Here is a 14,886-nt window from a genome sequence, read left to right as displayed (position 1 = left end):
GCAGTGAAAAGAGTGGAAAAGTAAGCCTGTGGAGAAGGTGCTTATGACAACCAATTAGCTGCTCCGTACAATTGTATAGTATGCAAATTATAAATGTTGATTCAATCCTGATTGGTCACCATGGGCAACTTCTCCACAGGCTCACTTCTCCACACTTTTCACTGCTTCATGAATAGACCCCTTGGACTGTTAGCCAGGGCTGTCTTAACAGCATTGCAGGCCCTGGGCAATGCAATGCACTTCGGTACCTACATACCCATTCACGGGAACCAATAATAGAAAAAAAATCATAACATGCCCATTCTGCAGTCTCCTGCCATCTCTCTGTATGCTTCCATACAGTGAATGGCTGTCAGCACTCTGCCTGATGGATAGCTCCAGCCATCCACCAATCCGCATGCTGAAAGCCATTCACTGTCTGGCTGCAGGCTGTGCAGCTGGCAGAGAATGTGATTGTGTGACCACCACACACCCCTGCTTGAATGCCCCTAGAATTGTAGAGCCCTGCGCAGCTGCCCAATTTGCCTATACGAATAGATGGCCCTGCTGTTAGTAGCTGTTGTGAACTATAACAGCTGCTTTCTGCTAGATGGCATGGTAAAGTATGCCTCCTTGCTTTAGATAATATAATAACCTCTGCCTAATTGCTATATAAGGGAGCCAGTGCATAATAAGGATGGTTGGCCCAAACAGTGGAAGAAGTAGTGGGCATAGAGGGGTGTGGATCACAGGGCCGACCACACTGTCGACTGTTGGTCAACAGTGACTAGGTCGACGCCTGAAATAGGTTGACATGATCAGTAGGTCGACATGAGTTTTTAAAAAAATGTTGGTGTCGTTTTCTTTGCAAAGTGACTAAGAACCCAATTAGTGCACCGTGTCCCCTCGCATGGCTCCCTACGCTCACCATGCTTCGGGCAAGGTGCCTCGCTCCACTACCGCTGTGCTCGGCACAGGTTACTATTCCCAATCATAGTCCACGTGGATAGTAAAGTTTGAAAAAGTAAAAAAAAAGATATTTTTTCTAAAAACCTCATTTCAACCTTTTTCCATGTCGACCTAGTGACAATGTCGACCAATAGACCAGGTCGGCCTAATGCATGTCGACCAATAGTGGTTGACCTAATGACTGTCGACCTATGTGTGGTCGACCTTAAAAATGGATACCGCATAAAGGGGGTCATTCAGTTTATCGCAGCGGTGCGATCGGGTCACAACTGCGCATGCGCTGGCACCGCAGTGTGCCGGTGCATGCCAAACGGCCGAAGGCTGTCGCTGCGATACGCTCACCTCTGCCTGATTGACAGGCAGAGGCGGTCGCTGGTGGGGGGGACGAAACTGCAGCGTTTGGTCGCCGTTTCGTGGGCGCAGTCCTCCCGATGCAGGCGTGGCCGGACCGTGCAGGGGACGCGCCGCAGCGGCTGCATGACGTCACGCAGCCGCTGCGGACCGGGGAGCGATGAGTAGCTCCCGGCCAGCACGCTAAAGCTGTGCTGGTCGGGAGCTACTCCTAAAGTGCAAAAGCATTGCTGCTGTGCAATGCTTTTGCACTTCTGCGGGGGTCCGGCACTGACATGCGGGGCGGGATAGCCCTGTGCTGGGCGTCCCCCCGCATGTCTATGGACATGATCGCAGCCCTGCAAATTTTTGCAGGGCTACGATCAACTCGGAATGACCCCCAAAGACAGAAATGTATCCCTTTCATATGAGAAGGATTTATAATTTTTTGTTCCAACAAGTAATCATTTTATATTACAATTTTAACCATTGGTAATACTTCCATTTACAATACTTCTATTGGAAATAATAATTCCATCAGGACATGAAAAATCAAACTGATATAATATTTATAATTTACATTGTACATGGGATCAGGGGTGTTGGGACCAGCCTGGTTATTACAAGCAGTTATAATATTAGACAAGTAACACTGGTTATTTATTTTTATTTTTGTAAGTGAAATAACTTGAACTGTTTTAATAAGTTACCATGAATGTCACTAGCAAATTGTACAAATAGTATGACATTTCCATTTTTACACATAATTATGTTTCTGTTGATTTAAGAATTAAGAGTGTCCCCTTCATTGTGCCACCTAAATTCCATGGACGAGACTGGGTCCATCTGCAAAATGGAGAACGTATTCAAGAGGACAGCGAGCCCTATATTGCCCCAGATTTCCTCCCACGATCAACCTTATGTTCTATGGGTAAAATAAGATTTCATATTTTGCAAATGTATGAAGATATTGCTTACATTAATATAATTAACTGTACCAAAGTTTGAGGAAGAGAGAAAAAAATATATTCCCTTGATATCCCAAACTATGTATGTATATTTAGACAGATGTAAAATATCCTGTATTTTGTCTAAGATATTGTAGTTTTCATTTTCCTTTAAAACATATTCCTTATTAGAAATGATTGACCATATCTCTTCTTAAAATTAGGGGGATCATACGTTGTTGGTTCTATCAACCCGGCTTTGTATAAATATCCAGAGGACAATGAAGAAACAGATTTTCCAGAGGGGAACATTGGCCGCATCTGGTTTGCGGTGGAGTATGAGTATGAAACAGAGAGGCTGGTAGTTTCTCTTATCAAAGTGAGGAATCTGCACTTCAGCTCAGACTCCTGCAACCCTTTTGTGAAGATGCATCTCCTGCCCGATGAGAGGCGCTATCTGCAGTCAAAGACAAAACGTAAAACTTTAAATCCACATTTTGATGAGATCTTCGTGTTCCAGGTACACTGATGCAAGAGATGGTGGTGGCATTCCTATGGGTATATTAGCAATTCTATATTTAATGCAATAATTAAGACCTTTATCATCATACAAATGCAAACAATGTACATTAATCTAAGAAGGTACTTATGCCCAGATTTATCAAGCCTTGGAGAGTGATAAATAACACGGTGATAAAGTGCCAACCAATCAGCTCCTAACTGTAATTTTTCAAACCCAGCTTGTAACATGACAGTTAGGAGCTGATTGGTTGGTAATTTATCACTGTGCTATTTATCACTCTCCAAGGCTTGATAAATGAGCCCCTTAGTGTATAATTAAATAAATGTGTTCAATGTGCTTTCTGTCCCATCCCTTTGCTAAGATCTATGTTACTTACATTCATGTTCCAAATATCAGAATGTGTAACAGTGACGTGCAGTCAGGGTAGGTAGAGCAGTCCAGGAAGTGCTGGAGCTCAGCATCAGCAGCACTACGGCCATGGCAGAGACCCAAAGTACTAAACGGATGAGGTAGCAGGGAGGGCACTGCAAGCAGAAGGAATATACAGAAGAAACACATGAAGGAGAGCAAAATGAGGACAGTTCATTGTGAACATCAGGACACTGGGTGCTTGTAGTTCACTGTATAACAGCATAGGGCAGGCATGTCCAAACTGTGGCCCTCCAGCTGTTGTGAAACTACACAGAAAATACCCCTCCCACAGATCTCCACCTAGTACAGAAAATCCCCCCTCACACAGATCTCTTCCTAACACAGAAAATCCCCCGCTTCTTACACAAAAGGTGCCAGTCCCTGCATAGTGACTAGGTGCCAGCAACTGGAGTCGGTAGGGAAACCCCCTACCAGGCATGTCCAAACTGTGGCCCTCCAGCTGTTGAGAAACTACACTTCCCAGCATTCCCTGACACAGCTTTAGCATTCTCTGACAGCAAACCTGTGTCAGGTCATGCTGGGGACCTGACACAGGTTTGCTGTCAGAGAATGCTAAAGCTGTGTCAGGGAATGCTGGGAAGTGTAGTTTCTCAACAGCTGGAGGGCAACAGTTTGGACATGCCTGGCATAGGAAGTTTCCCTACCGACTCCAGTTGCTGGCACCTAGTCACTATGCAGGGACTGGCACCTTTTGTGTAAGGGGCGGGGGATTTTCTGTGTTAGGAAGAGATCTGTGTGAGGGGGGATTTTCTGTACTAGGTGGAGATCTGTGGGAGGGGTATTTTCTGTGCTAGGGGTAGTTCTGAATGAGAAGGTTGTTCTGTGTTAGGCAGAGATCTGTGTAGGAGGGTCTCTTCTGTGCTAGGGGGAGATCTGTGTGAGGGAGGATTTTCTGTGCTAGTGGGAGATCTGTGGGAGGGGCTATTTTCTGTACTAGGTGGAGATCTGTGGGAGGGGTATTTTCTGTGCTAGTGGTAGTTCTGAATGAAGGGGTTGTTCTGTGCTAGGCAAAGATCTGTGTAGGAGGGTCTCTTCTGTGCTAGGGGTAGATCTGTGTGTGGGGGGATTTTCTGTGCTAGTGGTAGTTCTGAATGAAGGGGTTGTTCTGTGCTAGGCAAAGATCTGTGTAGGAGGGTCTCTTCTGTGCTAGGGGTAGATCTGTGTGTGGGGGGATTTTTTGTGCTAGTGGGAGATCTGTATGAGGGGGGATTTTCTGTACTGGGGGGGAGATCGGTGTGAGGGGATATTTTCTGTGTTAGGGAGAGATCTGTGTGAGGGGGGATTTTCTGTACTAGGTGGAGATCTGTGTGAGGGGGATTTTCTGTACTAGGGGGAGATCTGTGGGAGGGGGTCTTTTCAGTGCTAGGGGTATTTCTGAATGTGGGGGTTGTTCTGTGCTAGGCAGAGATCTGTGTAGGAGAGTCTTTTCTGTGCTAGAGGGAGATCTGTGTGAGGGGAATTTTCTGTGCTAGGGGAAGATTTGTGTGAGGGGGGTGTTCTGGGATAGTTGGAGATCTGTGTATGAGGGGGGTGTTCTGGGATAGTTGGAGATCTGTGTATGAGGGGGTGTTCTGGGATAGTTGGAGATCTGTGTATGAGGGGGGTGTTCTGGGATAGTTGGAGATCTGTGTATGAGGGGGGTGTTCTGGGATAGTTGGAGATCTGTGTATGAGGGGGGTGTTCTGGGATAGTTGGAGATCTGTGTATGAGGGGGGTGTTCTGGGATAGTTGGAGATCTGTGTATGAGGGGGGTGTTCTGGGATAGTTGGAGATCTGTGTATGAGGGGGGTGTTCTGGGATAGTTGGAGATCTGTGTATGAGGGGGTGTTCTGGGATAGTTGGAGATCTGTGTATGAGGGGGGTGTTCTGGGATAGTTGGAGATCTGTGTATGAGGGGGGTGTTCTGGGATAGTTGGAGATCTGTGTATGAGGGGGGTGTTCTGGGATAGTTGGAGATCTGTGTATGAGGGGGGTGTTCTGGGATAGTTGGAGATCTGTGTATGAGGGGGGTGTTCTGGGATAGTTGGAGATCTGTGTATGAGGGGGTGTTCTGGGATAGTTGGAGATCTTTGTGAGGGGTTCGTTCTGCGCTAAGCAGAGATCTCTGTAGGAGGGTCTCTTCTGTGCTAGGGGTATATCTGTGTGAGGGGGATTTTCTGTGCTAGGGGAAGATTTGTATGAGGGGTTGTTCTGTGATAGTTGGAGATCTGTGTGAGGGGATTGTTCTGCGCTAGGCGGAGATCTGTGTGTGTGTGTGTGTGTGTGTGTGTGTGTGTGTGTGTGATCTGTGTGAGGGGGGAGAACTGTGCAAGTGGAGCTGGTTCGCTCTGATACTAGCCAGTGCCTCCCCAGTCATAGACCTCACCACACGTCATTGAAATTTAAATTAGATTTTGTTTCCTTTAGTGGTTTAATTAGGGGTCATGAGGAAAGTAATGAAAACATTACATTGAAGCACTTCCACTATACATAAAGCATGACAAACAAACTAAGCATTTGTTTCAGACAAAGTAGCTCCAAATTGAGGAATGCATTGTGTTTAACGGGTTTTTACAGGTGCTGTACGTCTGGTGTTGACAAAAATAGAGATACAGTATTATCTTTTCTCATTCATGGCAACAATAAGCTAAAGATATTTCTTGTTCAAAACTAATTAGTAGTCTGGTAAATTTTGAAGTTACAAGTAGGATAGCCGTTCCTCAGAGATAGCGCGATCTACATGAACTTTACAAAGAACAAGTTGTTTTCACATTTACAATAAACAAAGCTGCATTTTTATTTAAAAATATCTGAGGTCTGAGCTTTTGAGGTCACAAACGTCAATTTGTGTTTTTAATTTTTTCTAAAGTTACATGTTAAGTGTGTAGCTACCAGTTGATAATGTAGTCATAATGTTGACATTTACTATGTTAACATGCTAAAATGGTGACCGCTAACATGTCGATACCTGGAAAATGTCGACATGGACAAACTGTTAACATATATCATGATAATATTGTGAAAATGTCAGCATTAGCACAGTAGGGTTAGATTTAGGGGTTAAGGATATGGTTAGGGGTTAGTGTTGGGCATACTACCTCATAATTACATTGCTGGTATTGTGACATATTGTTTCATCAGCGTTGACATACTGTACAGTATGTTGTCATGGTCAGTGTCGATCTAACATCCCAAACCCACCATTTGCACACTCATCAGTATGTGTGCTTCTGCAATGCAGTACATACTGACTACATACTAATCATGTATGTACCGCATAGGAAAGTCTAGATTAGATTAGTATTGCATAGATTAGTATCGCATAGGAAAGCTCTCCTGAAAAGAGCTGTCCTTTGCAATCAGTGGACGTCCAGTTTTCGGCCCCTGGGAGACCCTCTGTGCATGTGCCGTGGCAGCCACGAGGTGGGGGGTTGTGATGAGAGGCATCTGATTGAATTTTTCCCAGCGCAAAATGCGGAAAGTAGCCCATAGGCTTCTGTAGGGTAACCCTAGCAAAAGCTGGTGTTAACAACCGCATCCAAGCTCTGGTGCTTGGTACATATGGGAAATGTGGCAAAAGTCCGAAAACGGCGGTTTTTGTGTTTTAGGCTGCATTTTCAGTTTAGTACATCCCACCCAAGAGAGAAAGCAATAGAAATAAATTGTTTAACATTTCCACTGGTCTAAATATTTTTAGGTAATTAACTTCACACTCAATATAGTTTAGTAGCAATGCTGATTGTTTTAGAGCTTTCAGGCTAGTTGTATATTGTAAGGAACCAGGGCTTTGGCTATTGTTATACTCTTTTACATGAAAATGTCAGTCACACCCAGTATTTTGTATACAGGTCCAACCCGGGTGCGACCCAGCTGAGACCCTCTTTCAGACTGGTGGCTGAACCAGGCGGTGAAGTCACTGCTCACAGGTGCAGCCCAGGCGCTTGGAGATTAGATCATCTCCTAGCGCCGGCTCACCCTATACTGTAAACCGGTGCTGGGTTGCATCGACCCAGCTTACCTGTTTACACTGCACCACTACCCAGGTCCTTCCCGGGACCAACTCTTCTAGCTAGCTGAGTCTGATTCTCAGATCACTGGACCTGGGTTAACCCTTTTCCGCTAAGCTGCTCCCGGGTTATCACGGCAATAAACCAAGTCCAGTATTAATGTTAGAGGGCTGGAGTTAAGACTACTAGGCCTCTTTAAGGAGTCCCTTGCCTTCTTATAATTCCTGATTCATATTGCAGTGAAACATTACTAGAAAGTCTAAAGGTGGGCTTCCTGTTCTGTCAGGTCCAAGCATGTACAGTAGTTTTGTATTATTCTACTAAATATGCACCCTTATTCTGCACCAACCAAGAACATCTGAAATACTACATGATGTCTACCTTGGTGCAATCACACCAATCAGACTGTACAGAATATTTACCACAGCAACAAACAACAACAACAACAACAACAACAACAACAACAACAACAACAACAACAATAATAATAATAATAATAATAATAATAATATATCTATGAAATTAGTTAAATACTGTATACAATACATGCACAAAAACAGATGTTTAAATGATACTACTACTACTACTACTACTACTACTACTACTACTAATAATAATAATAATATATTTTAGTTATTTGTTAGACTTTGGTTTTTCTACATTGGGTCACAGGGCTAACCCTGTTGTGTGATATTCCATAGGTATCTGGGAAAACATTACATCAGAGGACTCTGAGATTTTCTGTCTACCATGTGGATAAAATAAAGAAGCACCATCTATTGGGACAAGTTCTTTTTCCTATGAAAAATGAAAATTTAACAGATGACGGAAAACTCGTTATATGGCGGGACTTAGAACAAGAAAACTTAGAGGTAAGTATTATAATTTCATATTTTCAGTTCATGCTGATTTTTTTAAACAAATTGTGATTAATAATAAATAAGTGACAATATAATAACTGGATTGGAAAATGTTATGTTGAGTTCATCGCGTTAAAATAAAAAGCTGCATTTCAGTTATTGGGTATGCACTGTTCACTGGAGCTGGAGAATGGGAAAAGGGGAAGGGGGTAAATAGTTGAAATAGACTTTGCCTGCCATCATATCTGGAATTGATAATCTGCTGGCTCCTCAGATTATTGTTCAGTGATCTTCTCCCGTCAGCTGCTCCATTCTTCTTTCAGCCAGCTTCAGTCTTGACCTCTCCAGCTCCTCTCTCTTCTCTGGGAGCTGCTGCTTCTTCTGTCTCCACCATGGGACTAGTAAAACAAAATAAAAGAAGAGCTGGTTGTCAGTTATTATTTTAATGAAATAAATAAATAAATAAAATATAGTTGACAATGTAAAGCACTGGCCGGTGCAATAATTGTAGAATATAATAATTAAAACCATTCATATTAATGGCAGTTTGTAATTATTAATAATTGTCCATTCATAGGAAAGTGTTATGGAGATGTAGTTAAAATGTCTTTTTCTTAGTAGGATAATTAAGTTCCACATGTATTGTAGTAATCTCCATTTAGTAGATCAGACTGTTCAGTCCTACTTACTGTACATCCACTCAATGGATGGCTGTCATTAGGTTGACATGAGTTAGGTCGATCACTATGTCGACATGACCATTAGGTCGACATGGAAAAAGGTTGACATGAGTTTTTCACAATTTTTTATTTTATTTTTTTTACCTTTTTCATACTTGGCGATCCACGTAGAGTACAGTAGGGAACGGTAACCTGCCCGAAGCTCACAAGCCATGCGGGGGGTCACGGTGCACTAATTGGGGTTCCCCGTCACTTTTCAAAGAAAACGACACAAACCCCCCCAAAAAATCTCATGTTGACCTTTTCCCATGTCGACCTAGTACATCACCTAGTGATGTAAAAAAGCTCCAGCACGAGCGAAACGCGTCATGGGTTATCGGTGGCGAAGGATACCATTGCTGAGGTTGGTCTATTACGGACATTGGCTCACCACCAGATAACGGCAGCACTTTGTTGGGCGGCTATTGGAAGTTACAGCGGTGCACAGACTGTGGAGAACGGAGACGTCCGGTGCCTCCTAACCGGCTCCTTCCTTATTCAGCATTGCTGACCCTTCACTGGAGAAGCCGCCTCATTCATCATGCAGTGGTGAGCCCGTTAACAACCTTACAGATGGCTTAATTGAGCACGTGCATATATCGGTGTGCTACAACAGAATTTGCCTACAAACAATCACACAGTGTAACTGTGTAACCGATATTAATTACTTGGAAAGAACTTTTATTAGGACAATCATTGATATCCCCTGTGGGACTGAAGGGAACTAAGGTTCCAGCTCTTTCAACATATTCTATAATACCACGGGGCACCGTGTTTATGACAGTGTACCGATTTAATTTTAGTTATTGATCCACCTCTATTAGCGGCCAGATTAGCTGGAATTGAAATTTGATTATACATATAGTTTATAGAATTGCATGCATAGTAATAGGATTACGGATGTGGTTTACTGTATACCTTTTAAATGCTGATTTTATACTATTGAACTTGTGTCAGAATATGCACTTTTTGGTGCAATTTAAATATTAAAAATAATTTTATAAATGCATGTGTTTTCACTTATTTCGTAAGTCTGATCAATTATAAAATAGCGTAGAGTGAATTTTTGTCAGACCTAGTAATCATGTCAACCTAATGCATGTCGAGAGTTGGGGGCTTGTGTAATTCATACTTCAACTTTTACCAAATACATTCTTTTTTTCCCCACTTGCTTCCTTCCACTGTACATAGCGCCCCAATTTCTCTTTATGTCTACACATATCATTTGTTTACATTGTTCTGCTAGGATACAGCATGCACAGTGACATACCTCCCAACATCAGGATTTCAGCAGGACTGCCCCGTTTTGCTGGACGCTGTCACGCTGTCCCACCCATAGACTGCAGTGTCCCATGGGTGGGGGGAAGGTTGGGGGAGCATTTGATTATTGCAAATATCTAATCAGTGTGAAGATGGTGATGGTCATGGCCACCGAGTGATGAAAATGGGGAATGTGCAACAAGGCCACACCCCTTCCCCGATGCTATGTTGCTTTTTGTTCTTTGTTCCTATTAAACAGTTGTTGGGAGGTATGACAATGATGCTCTCTGAGTATGCAATCCAGATCACAGCAGAGCACCAAGGCACTAGCATTTGACTGAAAAGCAGCTGAAGAAGCCATAGAAATAAGTAACGGTTGTAGTTAATGTTTCTGCAACTTTAAAAAGGATAACCCGTACATAATTCCCTGGGGGAGCTATCAATGTAGGAGACATATGCAGATCAGATAATGGTCAAGTATTTTACAAAACTAAGCCCCAGATTTATCAAGCCTTGGAGAGTGATAAATAGCACGGTGATAAAGTGCCAGCCAACCTGCTCCTAACTGTCATATTTCAAACACAGCTTGTAACATGGAATTTAGGTACTGATTGCTTTCCTTGTTAAATAGTTACTATGTCTTCCTACAGCCACCATCGGAGTATGGAGACATCCAGTTCTCTCTTAGTTACAACGACTACCTTGGACGTCTGACAGTGGTAGTGCTCCGAGCAAAGGGTATACAGTTCCAAGAGGATCGTGCGGTTGTCAGTAAGAAAAACTTTTTATTGATTATATACTATAGTGTCCTTACAATAGACACTGTGATATATTGCAACAGTTTTAACTGTACTTTCCATGCTACTTGCTAACATGGGGATATCACAAATGTTCGACTGTATCTGTGTAAAGGACTACTGTTAGGAGGGTATCCAATTAGATGCTCTAATTTTTCAGCCGACAAAAATGGTCTGAAATGATCGATGCCTCATTTTTGGCCAATAACACATGGGATTTTGGATAAGTATCCAGATCTATGTGTTATTGCAGAAAAAAAGGGCCTCTTATCGCGGATTATGCTTTGCGTTCCTGAGGCAACAAAAGCATAATGCCTGATAAGTGACGGGTATGGGGGATAATTGGACAGCCCCCCGCAGCTAATTGGATACCATCCTTAATCTTGAAAAACAGCAATATAGCACATTATCACATTATAAATGTTACATTTTATAATGAACAATCTATTAGCAGTATCATACCAAGAAAAAAAATTACCATTTTATTTTTAACTTCAAATTGAAAGAAGTGTCTGCTATTATCAACATTTGTTGTTACTTTGAGTGAAACATCTGAATCATATTTTATTGCATTAAGATGGCTTTGTTTTTGTTTTTTATAGTATAGGTCATGTTTTCATTTAACCTAAAGTCCAGATACATCCATCTGCAGTCTGGTATAAATGGAATTACTCGAGTAACTAACAGCAAGGTGCTTAAATAATTGCCAATTAAATGACCTCATGCATTGATAAAACAGACAAGTCCACCAGTTATTTAATAAAGCATGCGGCTAGTTTTTTTTTTTTCTCATTAGCATTAACAGCATTTTTGAATAAGGGCTTATGGGGGAGGCAAACATATACAAATATCTTATTATTATTATTACATTGATACCTGTCATTTATCCAGGAATGCATTGCTCTGCTTGTTTATTGCACATTACTCTGCCAGTTACATTACCTGGACTGATTTGAATAATTGATGACAAATGTGATCTTTATATAAATTTCCTAATTCATCCTATGTTAAAAATATGACACTATTAGTGGGGTAAAAGGGAGCAGAGTACAGTGTCCTGTGAAAAATGGAGTATATTGGGTTATGTGTTCTACTGTTATATACTGTAGTCACTGGAAGTCAGCATCAATGAATTAATGAAATACATTTTTGCTCCATGGATATTTCTGCACATTTTGGGCGACACTATTTTACCCTGCTCAGATTTGCAGTGTCCTTTCTAAACCACTATAGCATCTTTATATCATTCTGAATGTGAGACATGTTTATCAGCATAGGATTCAGTTTCATAGCATTGTCTGACCACCATACAAACGTATAAGTTTACATTTCACTGAATTGAATTTAGCAGATGGACAACTGATTAAAGATGCTTTATTTCTGCTGTACACCTAGTACATCAATGTGATTTAGATTGCTATCCTATCAAGGCTGTGAGTCATCGCCTTGATGCCAACAACACAACTGAAGTTGAGTCATGATTACGGGTCTTATTTCATAGACACCTTTGAAATGTCATCAGATTTCTCTGTCTTTGAAGGTCAACAAAGAGCAACTAAAGCATCTTTTATATCCAACGTCTTTGCCCAGCGACCTCATAGTAATTATGGCTCCAATGTTTTCTCCTTACTAATTAAGTTATGTTAATATAAACCATAATATTAACTGGTAGATGCAGATAGCTTTCTATCTTATAGTAATTTGTTCTAAATTGTATTTGTGTCATAAAGACAGCGAAGGAAACAACAAGAGATATTTTATTGAAGAAAAATTATTTTATAACTTGGAATCACGACGGTGGTTTAATGTGTTTGATGTGTCATTTTTCAAAACAGCATCAACTAGATGTGATTAACAAAGAATAAACCTCAGTGTCTATAACAAAAAGCAAAATAAGCAAGTAACTTTGTACTAGAACAAACCATATTGCAGGGGGTGCAAATAATTTTTTTATTTATTATTTATTCAAATTTATTTGCACCCCCTGCAATATGGTTTGTTCTGGTGCAAAGTTAGAAACATAGAAACATAGAATTTGGTTCTTATCTGCCGTCAAATTCTATGTTTCTATGTTTCTAACTTTGCACCAGAACAAACCATATTGCAGGGGGTGCAAATATTTTTTTTATTTTTGCACGCAGGGTTAATACTTGCTGCTTTTGCATGTAACCAGTGAAAGATTTTGCCTAGGGGATGCAGAACTGAAGTTAAAGGTAGGCGGGATGTCACTATGGTTTTTTTTGTCTCAAAGGCTCTGAAAGGCTGGGGTAGCATCCCCTTCTTGGTGGCCCTTTTCTGGGTGGCTTTTCCTTTAGCTTTGGGGCTTTGCAACTAGGGGAGCTAGTGCCATTTTCCAGATCCTCAAATAACACATTTGCTGTGCGCTAAAGTACTGATCGGGGAGTCAAAATTCACCTGTCCAAAACTGATCAGACGGGCAGGGGTCAATGGATTTTCCCTTCACCCCAGAATACATCTGCCAGTTGGGAACCCCTTACGTATTCTTCCTGGTTGTCGCACAACAGTGCTGAGCCCCTTTCCAAATTTTATTTCTTGGCAGTATTCAAGAAGTGTATTTCTGACATGTCGTTGGTTCTTACCTAGGGTTCGTTTGTTAAGACTAAGAGGTATGGTGTGGGCATAGTTAGCTGTACAATATAGTAAGGTTGTAAAGCTATTTGGCTGCATGAGGACAGTGGTATTCGACCTTGGCGGAAACGATATAGGCAGAGTGAATTACTTAAGTCTGGTTAGCAGAATTGAATGAGCTACACGCTCAGCTGCCTGTCATACAAATGGCTTTAGTAACCATATGAGGTACTGGCAGGCTGGGCATGGGCCAGCAATGCATGTAGAGAGTTGGAAGGTCAACCAAATGGTAGGCAGATTCATATATGGCTTAGGTGGCAATGTGGTCCATCACTCTCACTTGGATGCCAGGGTTTAGTCACTGTACAGGGCAGACAGAGTACAACTGTCCCACAGTGGTATGGCATGGTTTGTGGATGATCTCCTAGCTGGTGTTAGGGCATGGGCTGTATGGTGACAGGCTAGGTCCTGAAAGTGTCCCATCTTTGGCAGGAAACGCTAATGCAAACTGAATGCAGTTAAGGTACAATGTTATCTATGTGATGGGAGGATGATATGTTCTCTGGGGCCATGCAGTGATGGTGCACATTTACTGATGTTACCTACCTCAGTATACTATAGGCAACAGACACCTTCCTCTGTATTATGTTGGGATGATGGGGACACCAACACAGCCAGTAAGCACAGTGATATACGCTGCATCTCAAAAACATACACTTCTTGAAAATACATTATGTTTAGGGGTCTTTTTAGCCTCCAGTAGATTATTTCCTTATCCATTTAAAAATGTTCCACTCATGTAGTCAGTGCCTTTCATAGGTCTTCAGAGTAACAAAACATTTTTTTTTTTCATCAATAATTTTTATTGAAAACAAGTTTTCTTGTTTGGAAGGGGTACAGAAAGAAAGAAGGAAGGGGCAGGGGGGTTCATAGAACCAAGGAAACGGGATGTAAACATGCAAATATCAAAATTGACAGAAGTCAGATATAACAATCCAATATAGATACAATAGGAAAAATACAAAGTCATCTTGGAAAAAGATACAGATAAAGATAAACACGGGTCAAACATGAAAACATATCAATAAACAGATAATCAATAATAGACACAGGGCTAGTAAGGCACAGCTGGTACACAGAGCGGAAGTATAAGCTGAGTCAGTTAGGTGGAAGGCAAAACACCCCCTCCAGCAGTGACGTAGTCATGCCATGCTCTCCATTTCACCATTGGGGTAGAGGCCGCAGAAGAGTAAGGCATGAACTCAGTTTCCATAGTAAAATGGAATTTAATTTTGTTGGTGACTAGTGATAGAGGAGGGGGAGAAGCTTGTTTCCAACTTTGGGCCAATGCAGCCCTGGCAGCTATACAAATATGCCCCACCAGATATCTCTGATGAGGTGGTAACTCAGCAGGAAGAATGTGGAGCAGGGCCATGGCCGGAGAGGGGGTGAGGGACAGGTGTAAGACCGTATTAATTAAAGCAAATATCTCGCT

At 41.9% G+C, this 14,886-nt stretch overlaps 1 protein-coding gene across 2 annotated transcripts in view; it reads left to right on the top strand.

Annotated features, from left to right (window-relative positions):
- Positions 1 to 14,886, top strand: part of LOC135057629 (synaptotagmin-15-like) — a 127,787-nt gene that overhangs the window by 31,293 nt on the left and 81,608 nt on the right. For both annotated transcript variants that reach the window (XM_063963452.1, XM_063963453.1), the window contains 4 exons: positions 2,067 to 2,209; positions 2,450 to 2,745; positions 7,868 to 8,038; positions 10,656 to 10,776. In XM_063963452.1, coding sequence (XP_063819522.1) covers positions 2,067 to 2,209; positions 2,450 to 2,745; positions 7,868 to 8,038; positions 10,656 to 10,776 — 731 coding nt within the window. The remainder of the gene's footprint in view (positions 1 to 2,066; positions 2,210 to 2,449; positions 2,746 to 7,867; positions 8,039 to 10,655; positions 10,777 to 14,886) is intronic.

The sequence above is a fragment of the Pseudophryne corroboree genome, chromosome 3, assembly GCF_028390025.1.
Source record: "Pseudophryne corroboree isolate aPseCor3 chromosome 3, aPseCor3.hap2, whole genome shotgun sequence".
Classification (NCBI taxonomy): Eukaryota; Metazoa; Chordata; class Amphibia; order Anura; family Myobatrachidae; genus Pseudophryne; species Pseudophryne corroboree.
The sequence above is the reverse complement of the archived record's forward strand: the minus strand, read 5'-3'. Positions and strand labels throughout refer to the sequence as shown.